Consider the following 26,041-nt stretch of genomic DNA (forward strand, 5'->3'; position numbering starts at 1 on the left):
CGAAGCCATTTATTTCATGATAACTCGTAGCATTTAGCTTACACATGGATATGCCTAAAAGCAGCTTCCCAAAGCTGCGAAAGTGTTTCAAAACAAGAAGTGATGTAAGCTCTTAGCTTACATGAGTGTCATCCAACATATACTCGTCTATTTTAGCCAGTCTGCTTCGAAGATCAGTGAGCTGTGCACTCAAGAGGAGTAGCATTTCATCAAATGTCACCGGTGTCTAAGACACTGGAGATGATATGCTAACTGATCACACTGAATCTACTGACTTTCACTCAGTCCATTAACACTAACTGACCTCTCAACTTTGTCAAAATGCTTCAAGCATCTGGTTTATTCAGATGCAGGCACTAGATATATTTACATAGGCTCAAACTGTTTGCCTAATAATGATGTTACACCTATTGCAGTGAGTCAGTGAGTGTGTGAGTGAGTGAGTGAGTGAGTGAGTGAGTGTGTGTGTGTGTGTGTGTGTGTGTGTGTGCGTGTGCGTGTGCGTGTGTGTGTGTGTGTGTGTGTGAAGAGGACTAGAAATTATGAATTCCTTGTTGCCATCATCTTGATACGGTCATGACTTTGTGCCCCATGTTCGCTCTCTCTAACTTGTGCCTCATTCCTCATCTTCCTCTCAGCTTCCTGTGTCATACAAAGAGCTCTTAACACATCCTCTGTGCAACTTAAAAAGCAGCTCTGCTGGAGAATACTGATCTCGGTAGATTATATGGCTGTGAGCCGGTATACAAAAGTGTTATGAATGGGAGGTAAATGAAGCACTTGGGGATACAGATTCATTTGAAGTGCTATTTGGGTTTGCTTATTAAGTGGGTTTCTTGGAGATGGGACTCTGCTCTGAGTGACTCGTCTCCATATTCACATTTAAGCCTTTTTGTTCCTATTGAATATCCCAATAACTCATTATGTGATGGAGTGAACTCAGAAATGAAATTAGTGGACTGATTCAGTCAAGCAGCTTGTCAGAAAAAGGGTTTTCGTGAGACTGTTTGAGATCTTTTTTTTTTATTCCTGATCATCATCACAAGCTTCTTTTGGTGAGGAGGCTGTCTCTCAGGGATTTATTTAAAGTTCACCCACAGTGTCACATTACTGCCATTCTTTGCGACTTCAGATGGGATTATTGATCTCATTTATGCAGAAGAATCACAACTTGATTGTGGAATAATATCTCGCTCTTGTGTAAAGGCCTTATGAGCTTCCTAACATCACACTCAACGTGTGTCAAACTGTATGCCAGCTTTTGTGTGAATGCAACATTTATAATAAGGGTATGTGGAACATGTATTTGTGCACCTGCTTATGAACACAAGCATGCATTTAAAGGTATAAAATGTCATGTTTTTTTTTTAAATTGAACACTAAGTTCAGTATTTATCAGAGGGAATGGTGGGGTTAAATGTTCAACAGTGACTTCTCTTTAACACTATACGTTTGTGATATACATGTTGGTTGTCTCATTTTGAGTAACATCCTAAAATGTAACTCACACTTCTCAATAAAACGACTTCATCGCTATCCTAACAAGACTTATAACTCATTCTATATTTAGTGTGCATTGTTTGTTTGACGTATTTACTGTAAATACATGGAATAAGGATTTTTTTTTTTAAATAATCTAATGACAGCATCACTAGTGACGTTCATATGGAGAAAGGCTGAGACTTGCGCTAGCTGGAGCGCAGCTCTGACGCGTTGTTTCTTCAATGCTTCTGGCGCACGCAGGTATAAAACCCAGCGCGCACCAAGAGCCCAGAAGAGAAGACGAGACGCCACAGGACTGCGCGCTAATCTCCCCGATCCCTTTGGAAAAGTAAGTAAATTAAGAATATTTGATAGAAAAATAACTTAAAAGGCAGTTATCAAACTTTTATGAAGTGTCTCGAGACTACTTTTTATGATTTTTGTGTGTGCATATTGTGCAGCCACAAAAGCCCTTACTGGATCTCTATTATTAATGTTTGCATGATTTTGTAGTCGACGAACTGTATGCGCATTTGTTAAGCAACCTCTATAAAAGTGAGCAGTGTTCAGTCTTGGCACAATAAATGTTAATAATTACGGATAGGGAAACTCATTAAACGGTGATGTGAAACGACCAACTGTTTGCTCTTTGCTCCATCAGATGCATCCTAACTTGGTGAGCTGGCTCGGGACTCTGGGCTTCCTGCTGTGGGCGCTTCTCTGCCTGGGCGCCCTGACAGACGGATACCCTGTTAAGCCAGAGAACCCCGGCGAGGATGCCCCGGCAGAAGAGCTGGCCAAGTACTACTCAGCCCTGAGACATTACATCAACCTCATTACAAGACAGAGGTACTGTAGGCGGACTAATTGCTTCTCTTTGCAGGACTAGAGCACACGTTTTATTCACAGCAGCAATATCCTGATTTTAGGTTTACATTAGAATAAAGGAGAAGGATACTTTTGAAACATTTTTAGTTAAGTTCTGAAGTTCTGCGTTAGTTTATTTCTCCCACAGGATTTTAGTTTCCCATTATTATTTTCTATATAATAGCCTATATACAACCATATCTGATTTGTTCACTGAATCACTGAATATGACTGCTGTTAGATAAACCATGCTTTTTGTCTGCTGGTAGTTAATTTAAATAAATAAAATGTTTCAGTGGGACTTCATTATATTATGTAAGTGTTTGCTATATTCTTAAATTTAAAATTTTCCGGGGTATTGTGGATGCACCATGGTTCTGTATGCTGGAATATAGGATTCTAATTTTGGCAGGGTTGGCTTTTATTTGTTGCAACTTTAAAATTCGAAAAATCTATATTTGTATTCTTATATGATTAAAGCAAATGTACATACACTCTATACATAAGCAAACTGTTGCACACTGAAAAAAATAAAATAAAATAAAAAACCTGAGGAGAAATGACCAGAATGCTGTGTCAAATCACCCGCAGCTTTTCAGCTTCCCTCTGAATGTCAGGGGGATCGCATGCCTCTGCAGGCGACCTGACACCCACCGGGACAAGCATGTTATCATCTGAGAGACAGAATAAAAAATATGACCACCTGCGATGCAACTCCTGTCTGTCACTGCTGGGACTGGCTCTAACTGTGTTCAGCCTTCACTGAATTTATAATTGGACTTATGACACAAGCACACGCATAGTAATAGGTTGTTTTTTTTCCTCTTTTTTCTCTGACACCCAACAGTGCAAGTTGCTGCAAAGCCTTTTTAATCTCCCCTCAGACCCTGTAATGACCTTTCCTTTTCCTTGTGTGTCTTTTTGTGTGTCTCAGGTATGGAAAGAGGTCCAGTCCTGAGATTCTGGACACGTTGATCTCAGAGTTGCTGTTGAAGGAAAGCACAGACACGCTTCCACAATCAAGGTGTGTTAGGAAAAAAAAATGAATTAAAGAGCTTCATGAACTTTTACAGCCTGCTGACCTTGACCTTTGCTCCTCTTTTGCCAGATATGACCCGTCATTGTGGTGATACTATCATCAGTGTTAGCTCCTCTTCACCGCTGACATTCTGACCTCTCTACATTTGTTACTCAACGCCTTTCCCATTCAAAATGACCACCCCAACTCAGCCCCTTTTACCTCTACGAGCTGCCAAGCAAAATCATCCCCTGCACCTTTAACCATCAGCTACAGTCACAACTGCTTCTAGTATGTGCCATTAAACTGTAAATAGTTTATTCAGACTATCATCTGTGAAATATAAAAGAAAAGTGGAGGAGGGAGTGTTGATTGTATTGCATAATTGTCCTATTAAAGATTAATTGTTTGAAAAAAAAAAGATTTTCTTTGCATTAGTTTGATGTGACAAATGTATCATTTTTGTATTTGGCTGAAGAATTGTTTATTTTGAACAAACAGCAGTTAGGGTTTGTTTACACCAGCATGTTGAGTCTTAAATATGTGTTTGCTTGATTTTCCCTAATGATGGATCAAGTTTGGACTTGCTGTGCCAACACTTTGCCTCCCTGCCGAAATCAATGACCAAAGAAAAAGTAATTTAATACATGAAATTGGCCCTAACAACCATGAATAGTCCAGTCTGACCAATGGTCTATTGTAAAAAAAAAAAATGAAGCTGCAAATTTGTTATCTAATGGCGCTCTCTTGTGGCCATGAGGATAAGTGGCCTACATAAAGTTGCACAGGGAGAAATAGTATTTCCAGGGACATTACTTGCGATTATACGAGTGGTTAGCCTGCTGCAACCTGACACTGAACCAGCCAAAAGGACACAAATCAAACTGCTAAAAGGTAGTCTACTACAGACAGTCTGCAATGAAAACAAGGTACTTCAATTAAACAGTCAGAGAGACAGGACACGGTAGGTATTGACCGCATAACCTATAGTCTAATTCACAAGAGCAGTAAAGAATATTATAGAACCGTGAAGTGTTGGCTGCTGTTGGACCTAAATATGACAAAACCTTACTAATTTCCCCGATAGGAGTTTGAAATGTTGCCCAACCATCGTGTTTGATAGCTATTGTTGGCGTCTGTCATGTCCGTGTCAATGTGGGTAATAGACTTAGTTAAATGCACTGTTTCACTTAGTAAATGAATTATGACAATAAGCGCCTTTTTGCAAATATCAATGGGTAGCAGAAATAGGTTGGTTTGTAGACCTGGCCCATGTGTTGTCAAAATCAGTAAACACTGTAGGCAACTGTAAATAAATAAAACATAGGAGTTTTATCTAAGAAAAGTATTGGGATGTTATAAGGAAAATAGTTATCGATTTTAGCAGTTACTTATCTGTTTAAGCTCGCTTAAATGCCGTTTTGGCTCTTTTATTATATACATTTTGCTGATATGTTTTTTCTGTGAATGAAGAAGATTGTGACAGAGAAAAAATACATTTTGCTACAACGTACTCACTCAACAAGGGCTGTACCTCAGCCGCCATTGGAAGAAATCTTATGACGTCAGGTGAGGAGGCGGGGTATGACAATTTGATTGGCGTCGTGTTCTCTGGTAGTCTGCTGCGGGACCAGGACAGGCAGCTGAGGGGGGCCTGAATGTCCAACCGGGACAGTCGCCGGACTACCGCGAATCCACACGCACTACTCACAGGGTAAGTCACGTCTCGCGTTGATGTTTGTAATGCGGAGGTTTTAAATTCATTCATCTCCGAGCGATCATACGGCAGACAAAGACACTTTGCCATGTTTGAGGTGCAGTAGAGTTTGACAGAAGGGGATGTTTACCCCCTAAAATCCGCTCTGCTGTGAGAAAAGGATTTATTTAATCAGATGCCATCTCGCGTTGGTTCTGTTTTGGAGCAGGACGCATCTTTTCTCTTTCCCTGATAACATGTGGAAAAGCACAGCGGACGGGTTGTAAACGTAAGTGTGCGCACGCCACAATGGCTCGGATGGGTAACAAAAAATGGCCGCACGTGTGGCGAGATCGGTGTGAGTGTAGAGTTGTCTGGTCAAGCCAGAATTTGGCACGGATCGTGCGCACGGTTCAAGCGCACTGATTTGGCGCATCGATGGGTCCAGAGCTTCGATCCATGGCTTGATGTTATTGTACTGACAGGACGCGAAGGTTTGAACCACCGTCCCCAAATGATAGACTGCTAGACAAGCAGCAAGGGATGGTTGGCTTTAGATACGGCATAGAAAACGCGCTTAACAGCAAGTCATGTAGCCTTCAGTGATTTATACACCAGTTTATTTTCCAGAAAAAAAACTTTGAAAACAAATACATAAAGCTTCATTTTCATAAGCTGATGCTCTATGAAAGTGGAGAAGGGGCCAGTGGCTTGGCAGTCAGACGCTCCTATCGATTTTTATGATTTGCCCTCCACTGAGATATGAGTTCACTGTGTAATAATAATGCACTGACACGATGTCGAAACTACTTTGTGTGAGCACTTAATGGAAACGTGAAACCACTTCCAGATCAAAACACAATTTAAAGCTCAATGAATCTTTCTTTCTACCTGCTCAGGAGAGCACGGGGCCACTTGGCAAGGTTTATAAGCTGTTTAGCCTGGCTGCACGTGGCTGGGGAAGTCCATGTACATATGCAGCATCCTTGGGGATCCTTCCTGGGGAGTTGACACAGGCCACCAGACCTCTGAGAGGATGTTGCATCCAAACAGGGTTAAAGGGGTTTTCTCTCTTCCCTTCAATCTTATTATCATTTCAAAATCAGATTTGTTGAAAGTAACAGGAGAAACAAAAGCAGGAAGGGGAGCAGAAGAAGACATTTAGTGCATTAGAGTAAATCGGAAGTCCCTGAGCAGAGATATCCAATCAGGATTCAGAATGGCTTTTATTGTTCAGCGAGGAATGAGACGTGAAGTTGAACTCCTCAGCCTGCATTTACATACTCCTTCCTGTCAGCTGGGCGGAGGGAAACTGAATTTCAAGTTAAACACAGGCTCCAGAATGTTGGAACATATGAGAGTTGTCAGTGAGTCACTCAGAGACCTAATCCAGCACTCAGAAGCTTTTACTTTTCCATTATTAATACGGACGAGATGTTACAGAAAACAAGGAGGAGGAAGGGGGGGGGGTTTGAGCAAAAGAGTGATAAAGACACACACACCAGCTCACGGAAACGGAAAATATCCTGAAGTAACTCAAACCTCCTGCGTATGAACTGCGTGCGTATCAGTGGGCTGTCGTTTATAGTCGGCTACACACCTACAAGCAGCCCTCCCTGCACCAGGCTGCTCCTCCCTTTTAATCATGAGCTAATTACATCTCTGTCAAGAACATGCACATCCACATTACTGCCCTGGGGGTATTGAAGTTGATGTAAGAGACGCTACAATACGAGAAAAGGCAAATGTATGCGGTTTTTGCTTCAGTTTAAAGTGCAGAATCACCCCAACATCACCATGGCTTTAAAGCAGCAGAGCTCTGCAGATAAACGCAAATCTTTTTTTGTTTTTATCCGCAGAGGTTGGCCCTTCATTTAAACAAGAGCATTCATTTCCATCACCTCAATCGAGACCGAAATGTCAGATCTTTGATGCAACGCTTCACACAGACTAATAAAGCTGGTGAAAAAAAAAAAAGAGCCAGCATGTTGAGCTGTGATGATTCATTTATCAAAACAAATACAATGTTCTATAATACATGACTTGTTTCAGTAGTTTTCAAGCAAAAAATGCTAGACATTTACCATCTCCAAATTGTTTATCGTAATGATTCGCTGATTTTTCTTATTTTGAATAATTTGTCTGAGTTTTTACTGGTGGTTTGACAAAATATGCAAATTAGAAACATTACTCTGGGCTTTTAAAAATGAAGAGGATCATTTGTGATTACTTTTGTCAAATGATCAGCTGATTGTATTCCGCTGAGGACAACTGATCATTAATCATTTAAAAAAAAAAATTCCAGCCTTTGATATGGACAACCTATTTTCTGTTGATAACTCACCTATGGGGAGTGTATTTAATGTCATTATCATATGATGGCACCAGCAAAATTTTAAGTCTCATAGATTTGTACAGGAGCCTCTATGATATCGCAATATAGCTCTGCAGTCTGCATGTGTTTGCAGTTCTTACCAATATTTAAAATATGACAAGACGAACAGAGAAAGAAGCTGACTCGCTGGGAAATTCACTGGGGATAGTTTTTCTTCTTCTTCTCTCTCTCTCTCTCTCTCTCTCTCTCTCTCTCTCTCTCTCTCTCTCTCTCTCTCTCTCTCTCTCTCTCTCTCACATCGAGTTTTCTTCATCCAACATCATTTCCCTCTCCTTTAAACTTTGCAGTTGAGTGCTGTTGCATCAGTTCTCCCTCCCTGTCCCTCCTCTCTCTCCTCTGTTTCACTAATGATCAGGAACAGGATGCTGGGAAGGAAGAAAAACTGAGAATAAGCAGACTGGGCTGGCCATGTGGCGGTTTAGATTATGTCATGAGGTGCTCATTATTAAGATCACCGCAGGTCCAGCGCTGAAGGGGTTTTGATTAGATGCGTGTAATTGTAGCCTCCCATGCTGCGTGGCAAAGTGCAGACATCCTACCAGCTGGAACATCAGCGGGAGGACAATGAGGTCATAACAAGTGATTGTAGGAATGTGCCATGATGCAACAGTTGATGTCTGTGTTGGAAGTGGTCAGTTACAGTGTGTCCGGTGAAGTGTGGAGGTAAGCATGATTCAGAAGAAAGGGGCATTGTCTTTATTTGTGGTGGATTTGGACACACAGGGGATTTCATCAACTTTTTACAGACAGAAGCAACAACAGCTGAAAAATAGAGTTAACACTGTTTGAAAAATATGATATCTGTAAATATAGTGCAGATATTGATCTGCAAAGATGGACATCTTGGGGGCAACAGTGTAATCCTCTTATCTGAGCGGCTGTGTGAGCACATGGAGTGACCTACATAGAGTTTGTCTGGAGGCAGAGGGTGATGGATGAGGGCAGGACAGGATTGGGTTGGCTATCGGGGGGTTGTTCATACGAGTAGCCAGTTATTACACACACACACACACACACACACACACACGCACAGACACGCACACGAAGACAGAAAGATACCTCGAATGTGTTGTATTTCTCTCGATCCTGCTGCCATTTTGGTGTCATGCAGAGGGAGAGCTGTAGCGCAGCGCCCAGAAAGGTTTACTAATTGCTCGTTGCTTCCCCTCGAGTCAGCCAATCAAGTGACATCTGGATTCCTCTTCTTGCCTCCTTTTGTGATTCTCAATTCATTGAGAGGAACTGAGAATGACGGCTGCTCTCAAAGCTGCGCCGTGCCCCTGGCGCTGTGATGCAGAGCAGAGAGGAGGTTTTTGTTCAGAAAGAGAATAGAGGCAAAGTGAATTTATAGACATGGACTTGATTGTTTCTTCGAGATGGATGCCTGATGTATAGCAACCAAGAAAGGCAATCACACTACCATGATCCAAGGGATTTTTATTGGGGGAAAAAAGGAGTTAATATTGACAAAAATAACTTGCTGCAAAGCCAAAACAAACGAGTTAACAGACAGGCTGCATATACAGTATACTCAAGTAATAAATTAAGAAAGACAAAAATCTACCAAAATCAATACATAACACCAAAATCCAGTTCCAATCAGCGCCCCCAACAGGTTTTGATTACCTCCTTCGTGACGTCTGTTAGCTAGCAAGATTTTTTTTTGCTGCCTGTTTTTTCTCATTTTAATCATTTTGCGTTTGTTCAGCATGTTTGAACTTGTAGGCCACTTCAATGATTTATTTCCTTTTACTTTGCATTTTATTTCTCGTTTAACCACGTACAGTAATGGAGTGAGGACAATAAAATGAAAAATTGCTCATTGGGACTCAAAGTCTGATGTAGAGTGAGATTTCCTGCTCGCGTGACTAGAGGAGGAATAAAAAGGACACACGGCTGGCGCATGTTTTTTTCTCTATGCTTTTAATAGTGTGCACTTACACAAACACACATGCATTTGCATGTGTGACATCGCAGGGATGTTTCTAACAAAACAAACCCTGTTATCCCTGTATAATCTCCCCTCCACGCGCAGACCATCATCAGAGTGCTCGGCAACCAGAAGGGCATTCAGAGGGCTTTTGTTGACTCTGCAGCGGCCAATGGCAGCCAAGAACGCACATGACCACTTCCTCTGTTTTTTTTTTTCCCACACTGTCCGAAGAGGGAAAGAGCTGTAGACAGTGATTGTCATGACCTAGCATCTTTTCTACATCAAGAAAATTCTCTGAAAATGTGCACAAATATTCAGAAGGAATAAAAAATGAATTTGGTTCAACTTTGTCCCCTGAAAATAAAAATACCTGGCAGTAGGCAAAGACTTTCTCATCTCTTGTTTTTCTTCTTGTTATCCTCCAAAGCCTTGAGAGACTTTTTTTTTTCTTTCTTTTGTGTTATCTATTCCTTATTCCCTCCTCTGAATCTTCTTTGTGACTCATCTGGATTTCTCCCTCTGCCCATTCTTACTCTGTCATCTAAAACCACCTCGTGTGACCCTTTCCATTTTCCTCCTCCCTGCATGTGCGGACCTTTGGATGATTTGGCAAGAAATTGCAGCGGTGTCTTTCCCTCCATTAAAATTCTTCCAAGGGATATCTTTCACTTCCAATAAGCGTGTCGAGCCTGATTGTAATCTGTGTTGTGTAATGAATCGACCTCTTATTCACTCTTCCTCTGTTTTTGCCCTCACACAATTAAAGACCAATTAGTTCCAGCCTGTTGGGTGAGAAGACCTCGGTTAAGCAGAATGAGATAACCTGATGAGTAGATCTGTGTGTTGTTAACGTTTCAGCTCTAATTTCCAGTCAATACTGGGTTGGCATAACTCAGTCTACAACAGAGAGGAGTTTAAGAACAAAGGTTAAGTCGACGTTGTGATCTCCTGAGCATGTTCAGATATTTAATGAAAGCCTTACCTCCACTTTTCTAACATATCGGGTTGTAAGAAAATGAGATTTTTATTGAACAAGCTTTCTATCAACTGCGTCACTCGTCTTTTCCATGAGGCACAAGTAAGAGACGCTGACTGAAATGAAACATGGGCCAGTGATAATCTACCGTTTTACAGGCAGGTTAGAGCCATCACTTATGTGTCATCACAACACCTCATTGTTTTTGTTCTGCTGGCTTGCATTTCACAATGGCTATTTAGAGCAGCAGCATTTTTTATTTTTTTTTGTGAGGAATCGTGACGTAGAGACAAAGTTAATAAAATTATCAGGAAAATCTGCTATACGATAAATGTATCACATGGGTCAGGATGATGAGATATTGCTGTGTAGATGTTTTGTCTGTCCCCTACTAGATATTAGAGATCCACCAATTCACTGTTTTTCAGTTCTGATCCCTTTCTGATACATGTATTGCTTCCAATAGCAATGCTGATTCAGATTATTTTAAACCATAATAAATATTTGTATTATTGTTCCTGGATTTGTGTATAAGGCTACAAAAAGCTTCGAATAAACACTTCCTATTCAAAGAGCAAAACAATAAATTAAAATGCATACAAATGAAAACTATTTCAAAGAAATGCATCTGAACTTTGTGCTGATTTCACAAACAAACAGGAAACAGAAACAACCGTGAGGTTTTCAAATGAAATCTTTTTAACTGAAGTGTAAGTACGTTGGAGCATATAGAAGGAGCGTTTCCTTTTCTTCCTAACGTCTTGATGAAGATGATTTGCAGGCACTCTTCACAGATCAGTCTGAAAGTCTTCTAAGTGAGACCATACGAGCTAGGAAGAGCTAAACTGCCCAAGAAGTCCGACATCTGATCCGTATATTACGTCCATATGTGACCCGATACCAGTATTGGATCAGATCTGTCCCGTCTCTGATAGATATTCATGATAAAATGCAGCAACACAAACACTGCTTCCTGTCATATAAACTGCATCTTATCAAACGCTTACTTTGATACTGTAGACATAGCCTTTGATTGTTTAACTATTAAAATATATATCCTTCAATATACTGGCTTATATTGTACCATAAACAACAATAAGGTGTGTATGTGTGTGTTTGTGTTTTCAAGTGCAAGTGAGCGGAGAGTCTCTCAGGGATTGAATGTATACTGCTTTGTCATTACTTCCAGTGAATAGTGGCCTTTTACTATGATGGCGGCACTGTGCCAGCTGATGATGCATGCATCGGTGGATAGCAGAGGACAATGAATCGTCCTGGTTGACGCAGTCTGCAGAAAGGACTGCTATTTTGCAGAGACGGGGATGGCATAGATAGATGTAACCGATAATCTATAGGGAAAATGAAGCAGCCGTTGAGTGTGTGTGATAAATAAGCATGAGCACATATCTGAATGTGAAAGTAAGTGTGTGTGTGTGAGGAATGATGAAAACTGGTGTGCAGGAAAGCAAGTGAGACTGAATACTTAGGAGATAGAAATGAGTCTTTCACACAACCCTCTTTCTTTTTTTCCTGTCTTCAGGTCTTCACAGTTGACTGATGAGCAGCCTGTAGGACAGGGGTTGGGCAACATCGACTGGCACAGGTAAACACAACTTCCACAAGGCCTTTAGATAAGTGTTTTCAACATGATTTTTCAGTTCACCGGGAGAGCTGCCAGACTTTGAAGCAAGGATGTGCAGTCCAATGCTCTTAAAATGAACCCTCACTTTTAAGGAAGTCAGGAAGCAGACCGTTTTCCGTCTGTGTTTATATGTCCAAATGGATCACATGGTTGATACTTCCTTCTCTGTACTTAAAGGGCCATACTAGTCTAAAACTGTGAAATTAAAGTTTCTGTTTTTATATCACAGAATCTTTTAATATTCAGTTCCTGCCTGTTAATCTTAAGTATGTGTCAGAACTATTTACATGTAGAGTTGTTTATTGATGTATGATTACCATCATTTATCACATATTCAGTAGCACAACGTCTTTGTCCATTGTAGACACAAAACATAATCAGTTGTCCAATAAATGTTGACTTTAATTTCTGATTTATTTGTCACACGGCTGTGCCCCTGCAATTCAAAATCAGCAGTTATCCTCAATGTGCAACTACTCTTTCAAAAGAGTAACAATAACATTTAAAAAAAAACCTGGGTATGATCAGGTAAAGGATGTGTATATGTATATATATATATATATATATATATATATATATATATGGGTCCTTTATCTTTTCATTTAAAGTAACAGAATTGTTCTATAACACTGTAAAGAAATCTTGTGCTTCCTTAAAAACTAGGGGCAGTTTGCTAAAGGCAATTTTACAAGTCGACATAAACTAACATTTGTCAAACCACGCAGCATCTGACCTGCAGAGATATTTGAACACTGGATATGGTGAGAGAGGGAAAGAGAGAGATTCTGTAATCCTGTGCTTTTGTGGCCGGATTAAAATCCCATGTCCCAGGTTGGGGGAGGGGTTGACTTGTTCTGGTGAGGATAGGGTAGAGGAAGAGGCGGGGGTGGATTAAATCCTACAGATCTGCTCCTTGCACAGCTGTGCCGCTTTGGGTGGGGCCTAATGGATGCTGATAGGGCGGAGCTTGTTTTAGATGACGCTGAATGGTAACAGAGTGTAGAGTGCAGAAAGGGGGTTAGATGTTAAGCCATGCGAGCAGTTCTGTGATAATGACAGTTGGTAGAGCCCTCCATCCTGTTATTTTGGGATGAAATATCTCAGTAACTACAGCATGAATGGTGAATTACTTTAAAGCCATTCATTGCCTTGAGATAATGAATCCCAAATAATATGCTGAGTTTTAAAGTAGCACCACCACTGGGTCAACGATCTCACGTATCCAGTGAGATATACAATGACACCATGGATAGGCACACATTTTAGTGCAGACATTCATTGTTAGTTATTGAGTGACTTGTCATGCTAAGCAATTGCAGCAGGACACAATTTTTGGTCGATGAACAAGTACCTGCAAAAATAATGAAACTACGGGTTAAACTACGTTTATTTGCATGTAACCATGCTGGTGAATATGAATGCTATACCTTGGAGAATTTGAAGACCCAAAATGTGCTTAATCCAGTTAGCATTTTAGACTAATGATTTAGCAAGAAAAAAAACCTGAGGGCACATTAGTTTAAGGAGGAAGGGAGAACAAAAAGAAATGAGAGAGAATAATCTCTCACGAGACAGACCCTTGCTGCTTTATGGAGGTGGACAACCGCTGAGTGAATACGCACAAGCACAATCTGCAACCGCTGAGAATTTCTCCACATTCCTGCAGCGGGGTGTCCAAACCATGAACTGTGTGAATGGTGGAAAAAGAAGCAGGAAACGAGTGAGAATGTAGGGTCAGGCCCTTCACTTATGTAAGGTTACTTACATAATGACACATTCAAGTGTTGTGTATATGTGCGTGCGCTTCTGTCCAGACAGGTGGGGCAACTCAACTTTTGGTGGGGTCAGGGGAAGCAAGAGGAGGGGTATTCAAGCAAGCCCTCAACAACAGGAGAGGATTGTGGGATTATGCGAGTGTGTGTATGTGTGTTGTCAACGAAGAGGAGGGGTGAGGGTTAGGATGGGAAGGTATTAAAGCTCGAAGGGAGGGAGGGAACTATCTTAACGCATTGAACGCATGTCCATATCTGTGTATGAAATCCAGCTTTCTACATCTCTCTGTCCACTTTCATGCTTGTCTCTTGGAACTTATCACAATATCAGCCGCTTCCCGTCTTCTTAACTTTCTCCCCTTCATCCTTCCTCTCCAGTCCTCTTTCCCTCTTCGTCTCTTAATATCCCCTGATCTTAATCCCACTCTATTGTAACTCTCTTTGTGTCTCTTTGCCTCTCTCATTCACTGTCCTCAATCACCCCTCTCTCGCTTGTCTCCTCTTTACTGTCTCTTTCTCTGTGTTTTTGGGAGTTTAGAGGGCCAGCAGTGCCAGACAAGACTACTGGAGGACAGAAGACGTAATTGCCAAACTGCTGGTGGTTTACTAGCGGTTAGCCGTAGCATACTTGTGGTATTAGGAGATAGACGGGGGTTTGGCGATGGTTACGGCTATGGATGATGCCTGTCCCAATGGGGTACGAGAGGAGGAGGAGGAGTTGACATCCACGGGACAGCCTGCTGTGGAGGGGCCCCCGGCTCTGCAGTCCAGCCAGGAGCCAAATACATCTGGAGGTGAGGAAAGGAAGAGGTGTCACATATTAAGATATTTAGATAAACAGAGAGTGACTTTGAATGATCTTTGAGATGACATATAGACATTGATTTCCACAAGAAAACTACAACAGAGCAGAGGTGTTGTAATATTTTTCATTTATCTGTAAATGATCTAACAGAGCTACACTTAAAATCTTTTTTTAATGTAGACCTATTCATATTCATAAATATGAGTTCCCAATTTAGTACCTTTCCTTTGTCATTTTCCAAGAATATGATGCTAATTTATTTAAAACCAAATGTCATTTAAGACAATTACTTACTAATAAGTGTTATTTGCATATAAATAGTGAGTGCTAAGTTGGGTTTAGTCATGTGACTCTGGGAAACAAGGCTCAGATTTAAAAACTACGTCAACTGCTTAAAAGTGTCAATTACATTACGTCCAAACTATTAGGTTATTTATCCCTTATAAAAAAAACATTTATTTGTGAATCTTTAAGCAATGACTTTCATGCATTTATTTTAGCTGACTGCTTTTAGCTAATTATACTTCATCTTACAATTTTTCCAAGCTAATTACCTTTTGTGTTTGGCTAACTTTAAACTGTTTAGTCATTATTTTAGGTAACTATTTAAATGGCATAATCATTAGTCATTTTTTGCCAACAATTTAAGCAGTGTCTTTTTGCTAACTACTTAAAGTATCGGCTGTTTGCACAACCAATAAGTAACAATTTAAACCTACTTGTGCTTTCATCAGCCTACTTGTGCTTTGTCTCACCCACTAATAAAGCTAACTTGTTGATAACTGTTATACCTTCATACACCAAATTATAAACGGTTTCCCATTACTTTGAGCTATGTCTTTGAGTGTTTATCAGGTATTCTACTTGTTGCTAACTAACTTGCCTACCATTTACTTGAGCTAACACCTTGCGCTGTTATAGTGTTAGTTTGCTGCCTTGTTGTTGCTTCCCATTTCAACAGTTTAACTCTTTAAGATAACTCAACTGTTAAGCCCTTATTTGTATCAAACTATTTCAGTTGTTTCATTAGCCTCTTTCTTGCCAGCTGTTTACTCCTTAGGTTACTTGTTGCTAACTTTCTGCTAGTTCTGCTGAATTCCATTGTTCAATAATCATCTGTGAGGTCACATATAAGATTTATTTCATTACATTTGACCAAGACATCTGCTTCTTTGTTTGTTAGCTAGTTAAAAGCACTCTTCAGCAAGAGTGCTGTTTTAGTGAACCCATGATAAATATTTTTTTTTTCGATGGAAAAAAATCCTGTGTACGTTTCTACTGTCAATTAAGATTAGTCTTATTTACATTCTCATCACGTACCTCTTTGCAACTGAATACCCTGGGGTGATCCTGGAAGCAACTGCTGCTTGCGTCGAGAGTTGCATGTTCTCCCTCGGGGCAGTTCAAACCATTACCTGAAGAAAATACGCTTAAAAATACTACATAATAGTGGTGTTACTTCTTTATCTCCTTCCTGTGTGCTAGAAAATACCTACATATAATCCAGGATGTCAGGTCCGTTCTCGCAGGATTTGTGTTGTATTGGTTTAGAAACAGAGTAAGGAATTATTAAGCACACAGTCTACATTGGTATTCACTGCACACAGTGCTGGCAGGTGAACTTACGGAGGCGGTGGTTAGATGGTGAGAGGGACTGCAGATGAAGCAAGTGATTTGAGTGCCTCAAAGGGAGGAATTAAGAGCAGCTGAGCAGGTGATTCATTATGTAGATGAATGAGTTAATCCACTGTAACTGTAAACTTCAGGCCAAGCTTAGCATAAGGCTGGTAGGTGGTTGGTTATATATTCATGCCATTTTTCCTGGGGATTAGAAAATATAAAGTAAGGAGACTTTAGTTTGTCTGCAATCTCTCACTAAATATGAAACTTTTTAAGGTTGTTTTTAGTACGAGTGATAGTGTACAGTAGGCTATGTACACAACTACTTGCAGCTGGGGAGGGGTGATGGAGGAGCAAACATTCCTGTGGTTGAGGACGCGGTGACACGATGAGCTGACCAAGTGGCTAAAGGTCGATAGATTGTACAAACTCAGAGGCATGGAGGAAGGCAGATGTGAGTCTTTTTATTTCTGTATCATTTGAATGATTTGTTGTCAGATGTGTTCTGTTAGGTTCGTAGGTCTATTTAATACTGGTTGACTTTACCTTGCATATGAAGTGCTTTTGTCACATCCTCACTCTATTTTTCTAGCACAGAAAGAGGATATCATGTTTCAAAGTTCCAACAAAGGGAATTTACTTTTTCAGACTTGACAGGGTTAATTAAATGTAGGTGTGAGTCAGCGAGGGTAGTGCTATCAAGGTTGTGGTTTCTCATCATAGTTTCTGTTTTACACTATGTATACGTAGTGGTAGCATGTGTGGACTTGTTTACTGCAATCAAATCCTCACTCTGAGATTCAGTGTTTATTCTAGGTTGTGAAAACTCTTAGGTGGTACTGTTCTGCTTGTGTTTACTGTAAGTCTAATTTGGGTCTGAGAATGTGTTTCTGTGTAGTCATGCAGAAAATATACAGCTTTAAGGTTAGATTTAATAGTCTGTAGGGCAGTTTGTAACTTCCCTCCCCTATTTGTCTTTTTTTTTAAGAGGATCATAAATATTTAAGGTTTGTTTTTGCACAGCGCCTTCTGTTTATGCAGTCAGGCTGTGCTCTGTGCTTATCAAGGCACAGCAAAGTCTTCTCTACGCTGCGAGAAAAAAGTTTTCGTCAGTCTGGCTTTCTCTCTTTTTAATCATGCACCTCTTTCATTGTTGTATGCATGATGGATGATGTGACAATCACAATGTGAAGCTCTTGTTTGAGTGATATACTACATTTTGTGCCTCAATTAAAAAAATAAATAAATAAATACTAGAATTTTACATGTGCCTCTGTGTTAATCACAGAAATATATTCAATGTTGGATGAAAAATTCTACAGACCTTGACAATTAATCAATCATCATTTGTATAGCACCAGTCCATAACAAGCGTAATCTCCAGACGCTTTGCAGGTAAAAGACCTTGCTCATTGTTAAGAACAATTGGATGGGGGAGACGGGATGAGATGCATAAAGAATTTCTCAGCAAAGAAAGCTGATACAGAATCCATATGTCTATAATTCAGTTTTGGCGTTTCAACAAGACATGATACAATATGTCCGAGAGTCTGAGGTATATTCAAATGCTGTGACACAGATTGTATTCTCCATGTGATTGAATTTGCATGTGCTTTATTAGAATCAGCTTCATTGGCCAGGTATGCCACAAATACACATACAAGGGATTTGACTTGAAAAAACTGTACAAAAGTAAAACATATTAACAATAAACAAACATACTTACATGTGGAAGACTAAAGAAGACAACAGTGCAGAGGTGAATGGTGCAAAAGATGCTGAAACTGGGATTATTATTCAGTAACAGGTGGCTTAATTTAGAGGAAGTAGATTTTTTTGGCATTATTTACATTAAGATCGAAGAGAAAAGTTGTTTTACATTTTGACAAGTACACTTGTCCTGCACCATATAACACCACAGACAACGGCACAATTTCAAGCTTTGTATTTATTCAAGGTGGCATTTTAGCATGTGCCACTTTTTTGTAAAGAGCAGTCTGAAACATTTAAGTATGATTTTATGACAAAGAACGTGAGTCAAGGTTAAGGATAATAATAGGCTAGAAGAATACACAAAGGTCATGGAGTACATGCATTATATACCAGTGCTGACTGGACTTGTTTACTACCCACATAAGTGAATAATAACACAGAAAAGCACACTCACACATGTTCCCAGGGCTTTAAGTGTCTTAGATGGGCTTACGTGGGCTTTGAGACCCTGGCATTAGGGGGGTTAGCTTGCTGATACCTACAGTCACCACCTCTCTCTCTCTCTCTCTCTCTCTCTCTCTCTCTCTCTCTCTCTCTCTCTCTCTATCTCTGTACACAGAATATAAGGCTAATATTCAATACTCTTTATTTCTACTGAGAACACTTGAGGTCCACTTGAGTGTATTGGGAGTTTAATTCCAAGACTTTTTCAAACGGAGCATATTCAATAAAGCTCATTCTGCATGGTACCCTTTGCAACCAGCAAGAGCTTAAATTTAATATTTTAGATGGTGTGTGACTGTACACAACTGTGTATGATGGGATGGGAGTAAATAGGTGATCATGGCTAATGAAGGAACCAGATTTCTTGTAACACTATTATATCATATTTGTATGATATGCACCTTTTATTTGAAGTTTTTTTTGTTGTTGCACTAAACGAATCAGGAAAGTTTAACACTTGTACTCGTAACAATTTTGTAGCTGTTTAAAGAGAAATAAGTCAACGCTGATAATCTCGGCCATGCATCTGTTTTTGCTTTGTATGACTTTCATGCCTGGCTCACTCTCCTTGTCTCTCCGCCCTCTCTTTATGGCCGCACCTTTGTGTCCCACCCTGTCTGTCCAGCCATGCAGCAGGTGTTGGATAACGTAGCTGAGCTTCCCACCTCGACGGGTGCCAAAGACATCGATCTGCTCTTCCTGCGTGGCATCATGGAAAGTCCTGTGGTACGTTACCTGTCTCATGGAGCACTCACACATGCATACATAGATAGTTAGGTGTGAACAGTACTGAGCAGCAGACTAACTACGAGGTGTCTCTGATGTTGCTTGCTGTTGCTGAGGGACTAAAGTACAGTAAGGCTTTGACTCAAACATATCGCTCCATGCATGTGCACACAGAGGAATGATGCAGATAGTGACATGTGTCCGTTACTGTTGGATATATTCTAACTTGCATGTATCACAATGTTTCTGCACACAAACTTTATTCTCTGACACACATATTCACCACTGTTGGAAATCTTCAGCATTGAGTTCAGACAGAGGACTGCTGGAAGACAAGCTGTTGTCATTACATACAACTTAACTGCCTCCTGCAGACAGAAAACATCCAGATAACAGTTGACCAAACACAAACAAATCCTCCTTTGCCTTTTAAAACTGTAACATCGGGCCAACAGCTTGCCCGAAGGAGAAAGGAATTCCAAAGTAAATCAGCTCTAAGTTGAATCTGAAGTGAAGTCAGCAATTTCTCCCACACAACATTATTCAGTCAATTTATTCAAAACAAAACAAAACATCCGTGCACCGAGCTTCCATTTGTACACATCCTACCCTTCCTGAGTCTTTCTCTCCTTCCAGGCTCACGAGCAGCTGGAGGAGGTGAAGCTGGAGGCGGTGCAGGACAACAATGTGGAGCTTGTGACAGAAATACTGGGCGACATCAGCAACCTCAAGGTTAAAGATGACAGCGCGGCAGAACTGTCCAAGATCCTCAAGGAACCACACTTCCAGGTAATAAGATCACTGTTTAGTTAAATATCAACTTCATTTAGGAAGTTACATACAGGGGGAGACAGTCAGTATTTACGAGCACTGTTAATACAATATTTAAGCAATTATTTGCATTCAATACCATGGATTAACTTTATAAATAAGTGTTATATTTTCCTGCTCATTATTGATACAATGCAGAAACACATGTTATCAGTATTATTTTATGTCACTGTATTTGAGAGTGAAGAGGACAGTGGTCACTAAATCCAGCCTACAGTTGTTATGTTTTGACTGTAGTTACAGTAGCACAGAGCTGCTGTTTTGGATCTGTAGAACATTAACCTTTATCCTTGGAGCTACCAGGGGCTTTAGACTGGCTGGACCAATGGGAGCTAGACTTTGTGAAGCCTCTGCACCAATCAGAGCCGTTTGTGCTGCAAGCTGAACGATAAGACCCTATTGACCTACAGAGAAAGAGAGAGAGAGAGAGAGAGAGAGAGAGAAACTGGTTTTATGGAAAAGAGAAAGGCAATGAGAGAAACAGATCGTAAATCAATAATGACTGATAAGTTATATTTTTTTGTCAACCAAAAAATGGTTTTGTCTAAGAGCTGGACAGATATATTTTTATTTTCGTTGTCATGTCAAAAAAGCACGCTATGATGAAAGCTGATGGAAGGATAATCACTAAAGGATACATTAATTGATGGGTTTTTGGCAGTAATCCATATTTAGGATTTGGGCCATTAGATGATGAGTTTGTTCAACAGTTAGTAACAATATAAGCAGAGAGTATTTAAAAAACGACCTAATTGTAAAATTTCCTATAAATGTTTCCCAAGTACGAGGAAGTCTGCTGATTTCCCACGTGAAGCATCATTCCTCACTCATTCTCTCTTTGTCTTTTTAGTCTCTTTTGGAGGCACATGACATGGTAGCCTCCAAGTGCTATGAAGTCCCGCCCCCGACTGAGATACCCAATGATGCAGCTGTGAACAGCGCCCTAATGCAGGCTGATGCTGTGCGCATGATTGGCATCCGAAAAAAGGCTGGAGAGCCACTGGTGAGCAGAGAAAGATGTGTGTGTGTGTGTGTGTGTGTGTGTGTGTGTGTGTGTGTGTGTGTGTGTGTGTTATGCCTTAAGGGATTGGTTGAGTACACAAATGACCTATTAAATCATAACATGTATGTAGATGTCAGAACTGAAGGATTGTGGGTAAGTTAAATTAGGTGTTTGTGCACAAGCTTTAACATAAGCAACCATCTGCTTTCTACTTCCTGTCAGGGTGTGACCTTTCGTGTGGAAAAAGACGACCTGGTCATTGCTCGAATCCTCCACGGCGGCATGATTGACAGGCAGGGTCTGCTGCATGTGGGCGACATCATAAAGGAAGTCAACGGGAAGGATGTCGGCAACAACCCCACCGAGCTGCAGGAGATGCTCAAAGATTGCAGCGGAGGGATCACGCTGAAAATACTCCCGAGCTACAGAGATGCTCCCGCACCTCCCCAGGTAAACACACACACACACACACACACACACACACACACACACACACACACACACACACACACACACACACACACACACACATCCCGTGTAAGAGAGTGTAAACATGAGCAGACACACTTATGTAACGGTTGGCAGATGTTGGGCTGTGGTACAGGGTCCGTGATCTGTCCTATGGTCCTCCCACAATCCCCTGCATAAGAATTTGAACCCTTAAGAGCCCTATTAATAACACTCCACATGCTAACTAGGTCACACTAGCTGTCTTGCACACACTCCAAACACACGCACACACACACACACACACACACACGCTTTCAGTTATTTCATGCACCATCACATGGGACGTACATTTATTCCCATATGTCTTGAGATTTCCAACCACTTTGAGCTCCTGAGTATAAAGAGGAAGATGTTTTTTTCACCCTGAACAAATTAGCCATAAACTTAAAAAATGCAAACGACGCTTAAAGTAAACGAACTGCAATAAAAGTGATCAAGACATAATGCAAAATCACATCCTGCTCTGTGGCTCGGGGCAAGCTGCACAATATAATTTACTGGCCTGTTTTATTGCTTCCTTTGGCTGCTTGTTTAATCTATTACACCAGCCTGAGCACTTACCCTTTCTGGCAGAAGTCTTCACGTTTGTTTTCAATGCATCAACAGCTGCATCGGGTGCAGTATGGGATGTTGGACGTAATGTGAAAGACCCACTGTTTTTGTGTCAGAGTGTGATACCGCATGATGAGCATGAGTCTCTTTTATGCAACTTGTGGTTATAGTTGTATATTATTTTAACTGCATTTTATATCAATGAAGACATAAACGTGTCCTGTGACCCGACACTCTGACAATAAAGTTCATACTGTGACTGTTTTCATCATCATCAGGTCTATGTGCGGCCATACTTCGACTATGATCCGGCCAGTGACAACCTGATCCCTTGTCGAGAGGCGGGAATGGCCTTTAAGAGAGGTGACATCCTTCAGATTGTCAACAGAGAGGATCCAAACTGGTGGCAGGTGAGCTGTTTAAGAAATAAGTGTCTGTCGTATTAAAAAAAAAAATTCACATGCATTGTGAAAAATGTACTACTCCGCTGAACTGTCCTCTTATTTCTCCAGGCGTGCCATATGGTTGGAGGGGCTACAGGACTGATCCCTAGTCAGTTCTTGGAAGAGAAAAGAAAAGCTTTTGTCCCTCGGGACTTTGATGGATCAGGTATGGTTTTTTTACCTTTCCTTTAAAACATTCGTGTTCTCCCTGTTTCTCTCCTTAGCATTGCCAACATTAAAAAGATGAATTGCTCTTTGAGCTGGTTCTGTGTCAGCCCTCTTGTCATGTCCTTTTTTTATTAATGTAAAGATGTTGATGATTTATGGCTAGAAAACCTGGGTTGCAAGATTTACAAACATTTAAAAGTTGTCCATGACTGCCCCCTTCTGGCCAAAGTATGTAACAACAAAGACACTGGAGTGAATATGTTTTAACTTTGCAGGGATCCTTTGTGGAACTATAAGTGGGAAAAAGAAGAAGAAGATGATGTACCTAACCGCTAAGAATGCAGGTCAGAAGTCTCCTTCATGATTCTTTTGAAACACCTTCAGAATATGTTTCTTTCATGAACTAATTGTTTTGCCATGTTCAAACAGAGTTTGACAGACATGAGCTGCAGATCTATGAGGAAGTAGCAAAGGTACCAGCGTTTCAGAGAAAGACCCTCGTTCTGATTGGTGCTCAGGGCGTGGGTCGACGCAGCCTTAAGAACCGGCTGATGGTCCTCCATCCCACGCGCTTTGGCACCACCATGCCCTGTAGGTCATCATTCTCTTTTCTATCTGTATTAATTAAGAGTCACAAGAGAGTAGATCAAACATTCACCCAAATGTTTTTCAGACACATCTCGACGGCCCCGTGACGAGGAGCTGGACGGCAACTCCTACCACTTCACCACGCGGACCGAGATGGAGGCTGATGTGAAGGCAGGGCGTTTTCTGGAGCACGGCGAGTATGACGGCAACCTGTACGGCACCAAAATCGAGTCCATCCACGAGGTGGTGGCAACTGGACGCTCCTGCATCCTGGACGTCAACCCACAAGTAAGACGAGGTTTAAACGGGTTAAACCCATTATTTGGTGTTCAGGGTCCTTTCAGAGAGATGTTTTGCACCAAATGAATGAAGAAGACGTGAAGTGATGTCAGTGCTGTTGCATGTTGTGTCTCTCCTCAGGCTCTGAAGGTGCTGAAAACGGCAGAGTTCATGCCTTACGTGGTGTTCATTGCAGCACCAGATTTTGATACTCTTAAGGGCATGCACAAAGCCGTAGTGGATGCAGGCATCACCGCCAAGCAACTCACGGTAGGTCGACAACTCCCGTGCAAATCATCATCAACGCACACAGAAAGACCTACAGTATGTGCTTGCATACTCCATGTTGGTGAGTACAGATGTTCACACATGAACATCTGTACTCAGATGTTGATAACTGAGATGAATCCAAAGTACTTCAAGGTTAAAATAACTAACTTTAAACATTCATAGAGTTTCAAAAGTCAAACAAGCCTATCTTTTTACTGGGCGCTCTTTAAGAGTGTATTTAGGCTCTAAATACTCCCTGATACACTCTCATTGATTCAGTCAGCCTGTACTCACCCACCGGCTCACTGACCGTGTATAACTTCTGATGCCATCTTACCCGTCCTTTTTCGCCTCTGCAGGACGTGGACCTGAGGAAGACCGTGGACGAGAGCGCCCGCATCCAGAGAGCGTACAACCACTACTTTGACCTGACAATAGTCAACGACAACCTGGACAAGGCTTTCGAGACGTTACAGGCGGCCGTGGACACACTGTGCAACGAGCCCCAGTGGGTCCCTGTGAACTGGGTTTACTGAGGACCACTCTGAGCGGGTCACATGACCCACCAGTGCGCGTGCGTGCGTGTGTGTGTGTGTGTGAGTGTGTGTATGTGCTTCCTACCACAAAGGCCAAAGAAGAGAAGAAGATAGGCTTAGTCATAAAAAAAAAAAATCACCCCATAATCGCTTTTCTTCTTCTCGGGCCTGGAGCAGTGCAACTTTTTTATTCTTAAAAAACTGAAAGGGAAAGAGTGCTTATTTATTTTATAACTTTTTATGAAAGATCTTTCTATTCAATGTGGAATTCCAGCGAGAAGTAAACAAAAAAAAATCTGGCCACCTTAATGGGGTCATATTTTTTGCATTAATTTATTGTTGTAGTTTAATGTTGTAGTTCTTTCCGTTGATTGATTTCAAATATTTTTGTCAGTTTTTCTCTCCATGGACATCCAGCATTTGTGATCACAATCCAAGCTTCAACAAGAAGACGAGGAAAAGAGATGGACTGGAGGAACTCTGAGCAGTCCAAGAAACCGTGTCGGTGTCACACACGAGCTCTAAATGTATGAACATCGATGTAGCCGTTTGATTTTTTGCGTCCACACGACCTTTTCCTTTAGTTTTGAAGTAGCAGACCGTAACATGTTTCTGTTAGCATCCTCTCCAGGATTAACTGTGCAGAAAGAAAGCGGTTGTAAAGGCTCACAAGCGCACAATTCCCTTAGTATGCCAAGAGAACCCTCTTTATCATGTGTGTTTCAGGATCAGACGCTGTCTGCTTATTCTGTCCAGTTTTGTCGTTTTAGTTTTCATCAGTGTGGTGGTGAGTGGTGTTTAGTGTTTGTCTCACATGCTCACTTGTTTTGTTTTGATTCATTCTCCTGTTATCAGCCCGTTCTGTGTCTGTCTGGAGTTGACTGTCAACAGTAGCCGGTGAATGTTTAATATTTGTGAAAGTGGCACAAACCTGCTCTCTCTTTATGTTCTTGATCTTCACTGTTGCGTTATGCCAAAGCCCCCCATCGAACTCCAAAAGAAATTCCTCCATGTTAAATCGGATTGGTACTCTAACTGTAAGCATTGGATTTCATAGCAAAGCCAAAGGATTAAACGACGAGCACTATTGTTGGAGCTTTGTACATCTTCTTATATAAGAACACAAATAGTGAAATAAACCCATTTATTTGTTCTGAAACCTGAACTTAAGGACACAGCGTTTCAAACACTGATAGATGACCTGCTGTGGATATTGTTTGCGTTCTATATTTATATCTTGTGAGAAAGTCAGTGTGCCACATGTCAGAGAACAACCCTTCTGTCTGTTTTCACATCAACCTCATGTCTACAAATGTTTTTACATTTTTATCAGATAAATAAACTTTAACAAACCTGACCAAACTGTCTCGTATTGACTTTATTTACATTGTGTTGAAGTAAACTGGATGTGCATCAAACCTTAATTAAAGTAACGTCTGTCGTTTGGACACATTTGTCTTCAGGGGAAACGAAGCTAAATGTGAACTCTGCGATTAAAAACTGCAAGAAATGCAAGTTATTCATTTTCTAGTGTTTTAGAGAAGTTCATTTCATGCTTTGATTTCAGTTTAAAATATTCCATAAATAAGCACAAAATAGTTCAGATGTTCACTCTTTCATTTGAAAAAATAATACAAAATAATATCTCGTTTCATTTGAATGTGTTTTTTTTTTCAGTTCCTCTTCATTCTTTTTCCTTCTTGTTTTGCCAT

At 40.8% G+C, this 26,041-nt stretch overlaps 2 protein-coding genes across 3 annotated transcripts; both read left to right on the top strand.

Moving 5' to 3' along the window:
* The first annotated feature begins 1,727 nt into the window (after positions 1-1,727).
* npy (neuropeptide Y) lies at positions 1,728-3,788 on the top strand. Its single transcript, XM_079368919.1, has 4 exons — positions 1,728-1,831; positions 2,144-2,331; positions 3,284-3,373; positions 3,458-3,788. Exons 2-4 carry the CDS (start codon positions 2,144-2,146, stop codon positions 3,477-3,479), a joined length of 300 nt encoding a protein of 99 aa, XP_079225045.1. The 5' UTR covers positions 1,728-1,831; the 3' UTR covers positions 3,480-3,788.
* A 1,147-nt stretch (positions 3,789-4,935) lies between these two features.
* pals2b (protein associated with LIN7 2, MAGUK p55 family member b) lies at positions 4,936-25,424 on the top strand. Of its 2 annotated transcripts, none has more exons than XM_079368917.1 (14): positions 4,936-5,081; positions 11,908-11,970; positions 14,320-14,575; positions 19,049-19,149; positions 19,786-19,938; positions 20,831-20,983; positions 21,206-21,433; positions 22,324-22,455; positions 22,558-22,654; positions 22,932-23,000; positions 23,086-23,247; positions 23,330-23,532; positions 23,665-23,793; positions 24,153-25,424. In XM_079368917.1, the coding sequence occupies exons 3-14, from the start codon at positions 14,443-14,445 to the stop codon at positions 24,327-24,329; spliced, it is 1,737 nt and encodes a 578-aa protein (XP_079225043.1). In that variant the 5' UTR covers positions 4,936-5,081; positions 11,908-11,970; positions 14,320-14,442; the 3' UTR covers positions 24,330-25,424. The 2 variants fall into 2 exon arrangements, with proteins under 2 accessions (XP_079225043.1, XP_079225044.1); XM_079368918.1 differs by lacking the exon at positions 4,936-5,081 and adding an exon at positions 5,144-5,352.
* Positions 25,425-26,041: the final 617 nt, after the last annotated feature.

The sequence above is a fragment of the Symphodus melops genome (assembly GCF_947650265.1).
Source record: "Symphodus melops genome assembly, chromosome: 18".
NCBI classification, from domain to species: domain Eukaryota; kingdom Metazoa; phylum Chordata; class Actinopteri; order Labriformes; family Labridae; genus Symphodus; species Symphodus melops.

Coding starts and splice junctions, on each gene's coding strand:
- npy (XM_079368919.1), top strand. CDS start 2,144: ATGCATCCTAACTTGGTGAGCTGGCTCGGGACTCTGGGCTTCCTGCTG. Junction 2,332..3,283: donor AACCTCATTACAAGACAGAG/GTACTGTAGGCG, acceptor TGTGTGTCTCAG/GTATGGAAAGAGGTCCAGTC. Junction 3,374..3,457: donor GACACGCTTCCACAATCAAG/GTGTGTTAGGAA, acceptor CTCTTTTGCCAG/ATATGACCCGTCATTGTGGT.
- pals2b (XM_079368917.1), top strand. CDS start 14,443: ATGGTTACGGCTATGGATGATGCCTGTCCCAATGGGGTACGAGAGGAG. Junction 19,939..20,830: donor TCAAGGAACCACACTTCCAG/GTAATAAGATCA, acceptor TTGTCTTTTTAG/TCTCTTTTGGAGGCACATGA. Junction 22,655..22,931: donor TCGGGACTTTGATGGATCAG/GTATGGTTTTTT, acceptor TTAACTTTGCAG/GGATCCTTTGTGGAACTATA.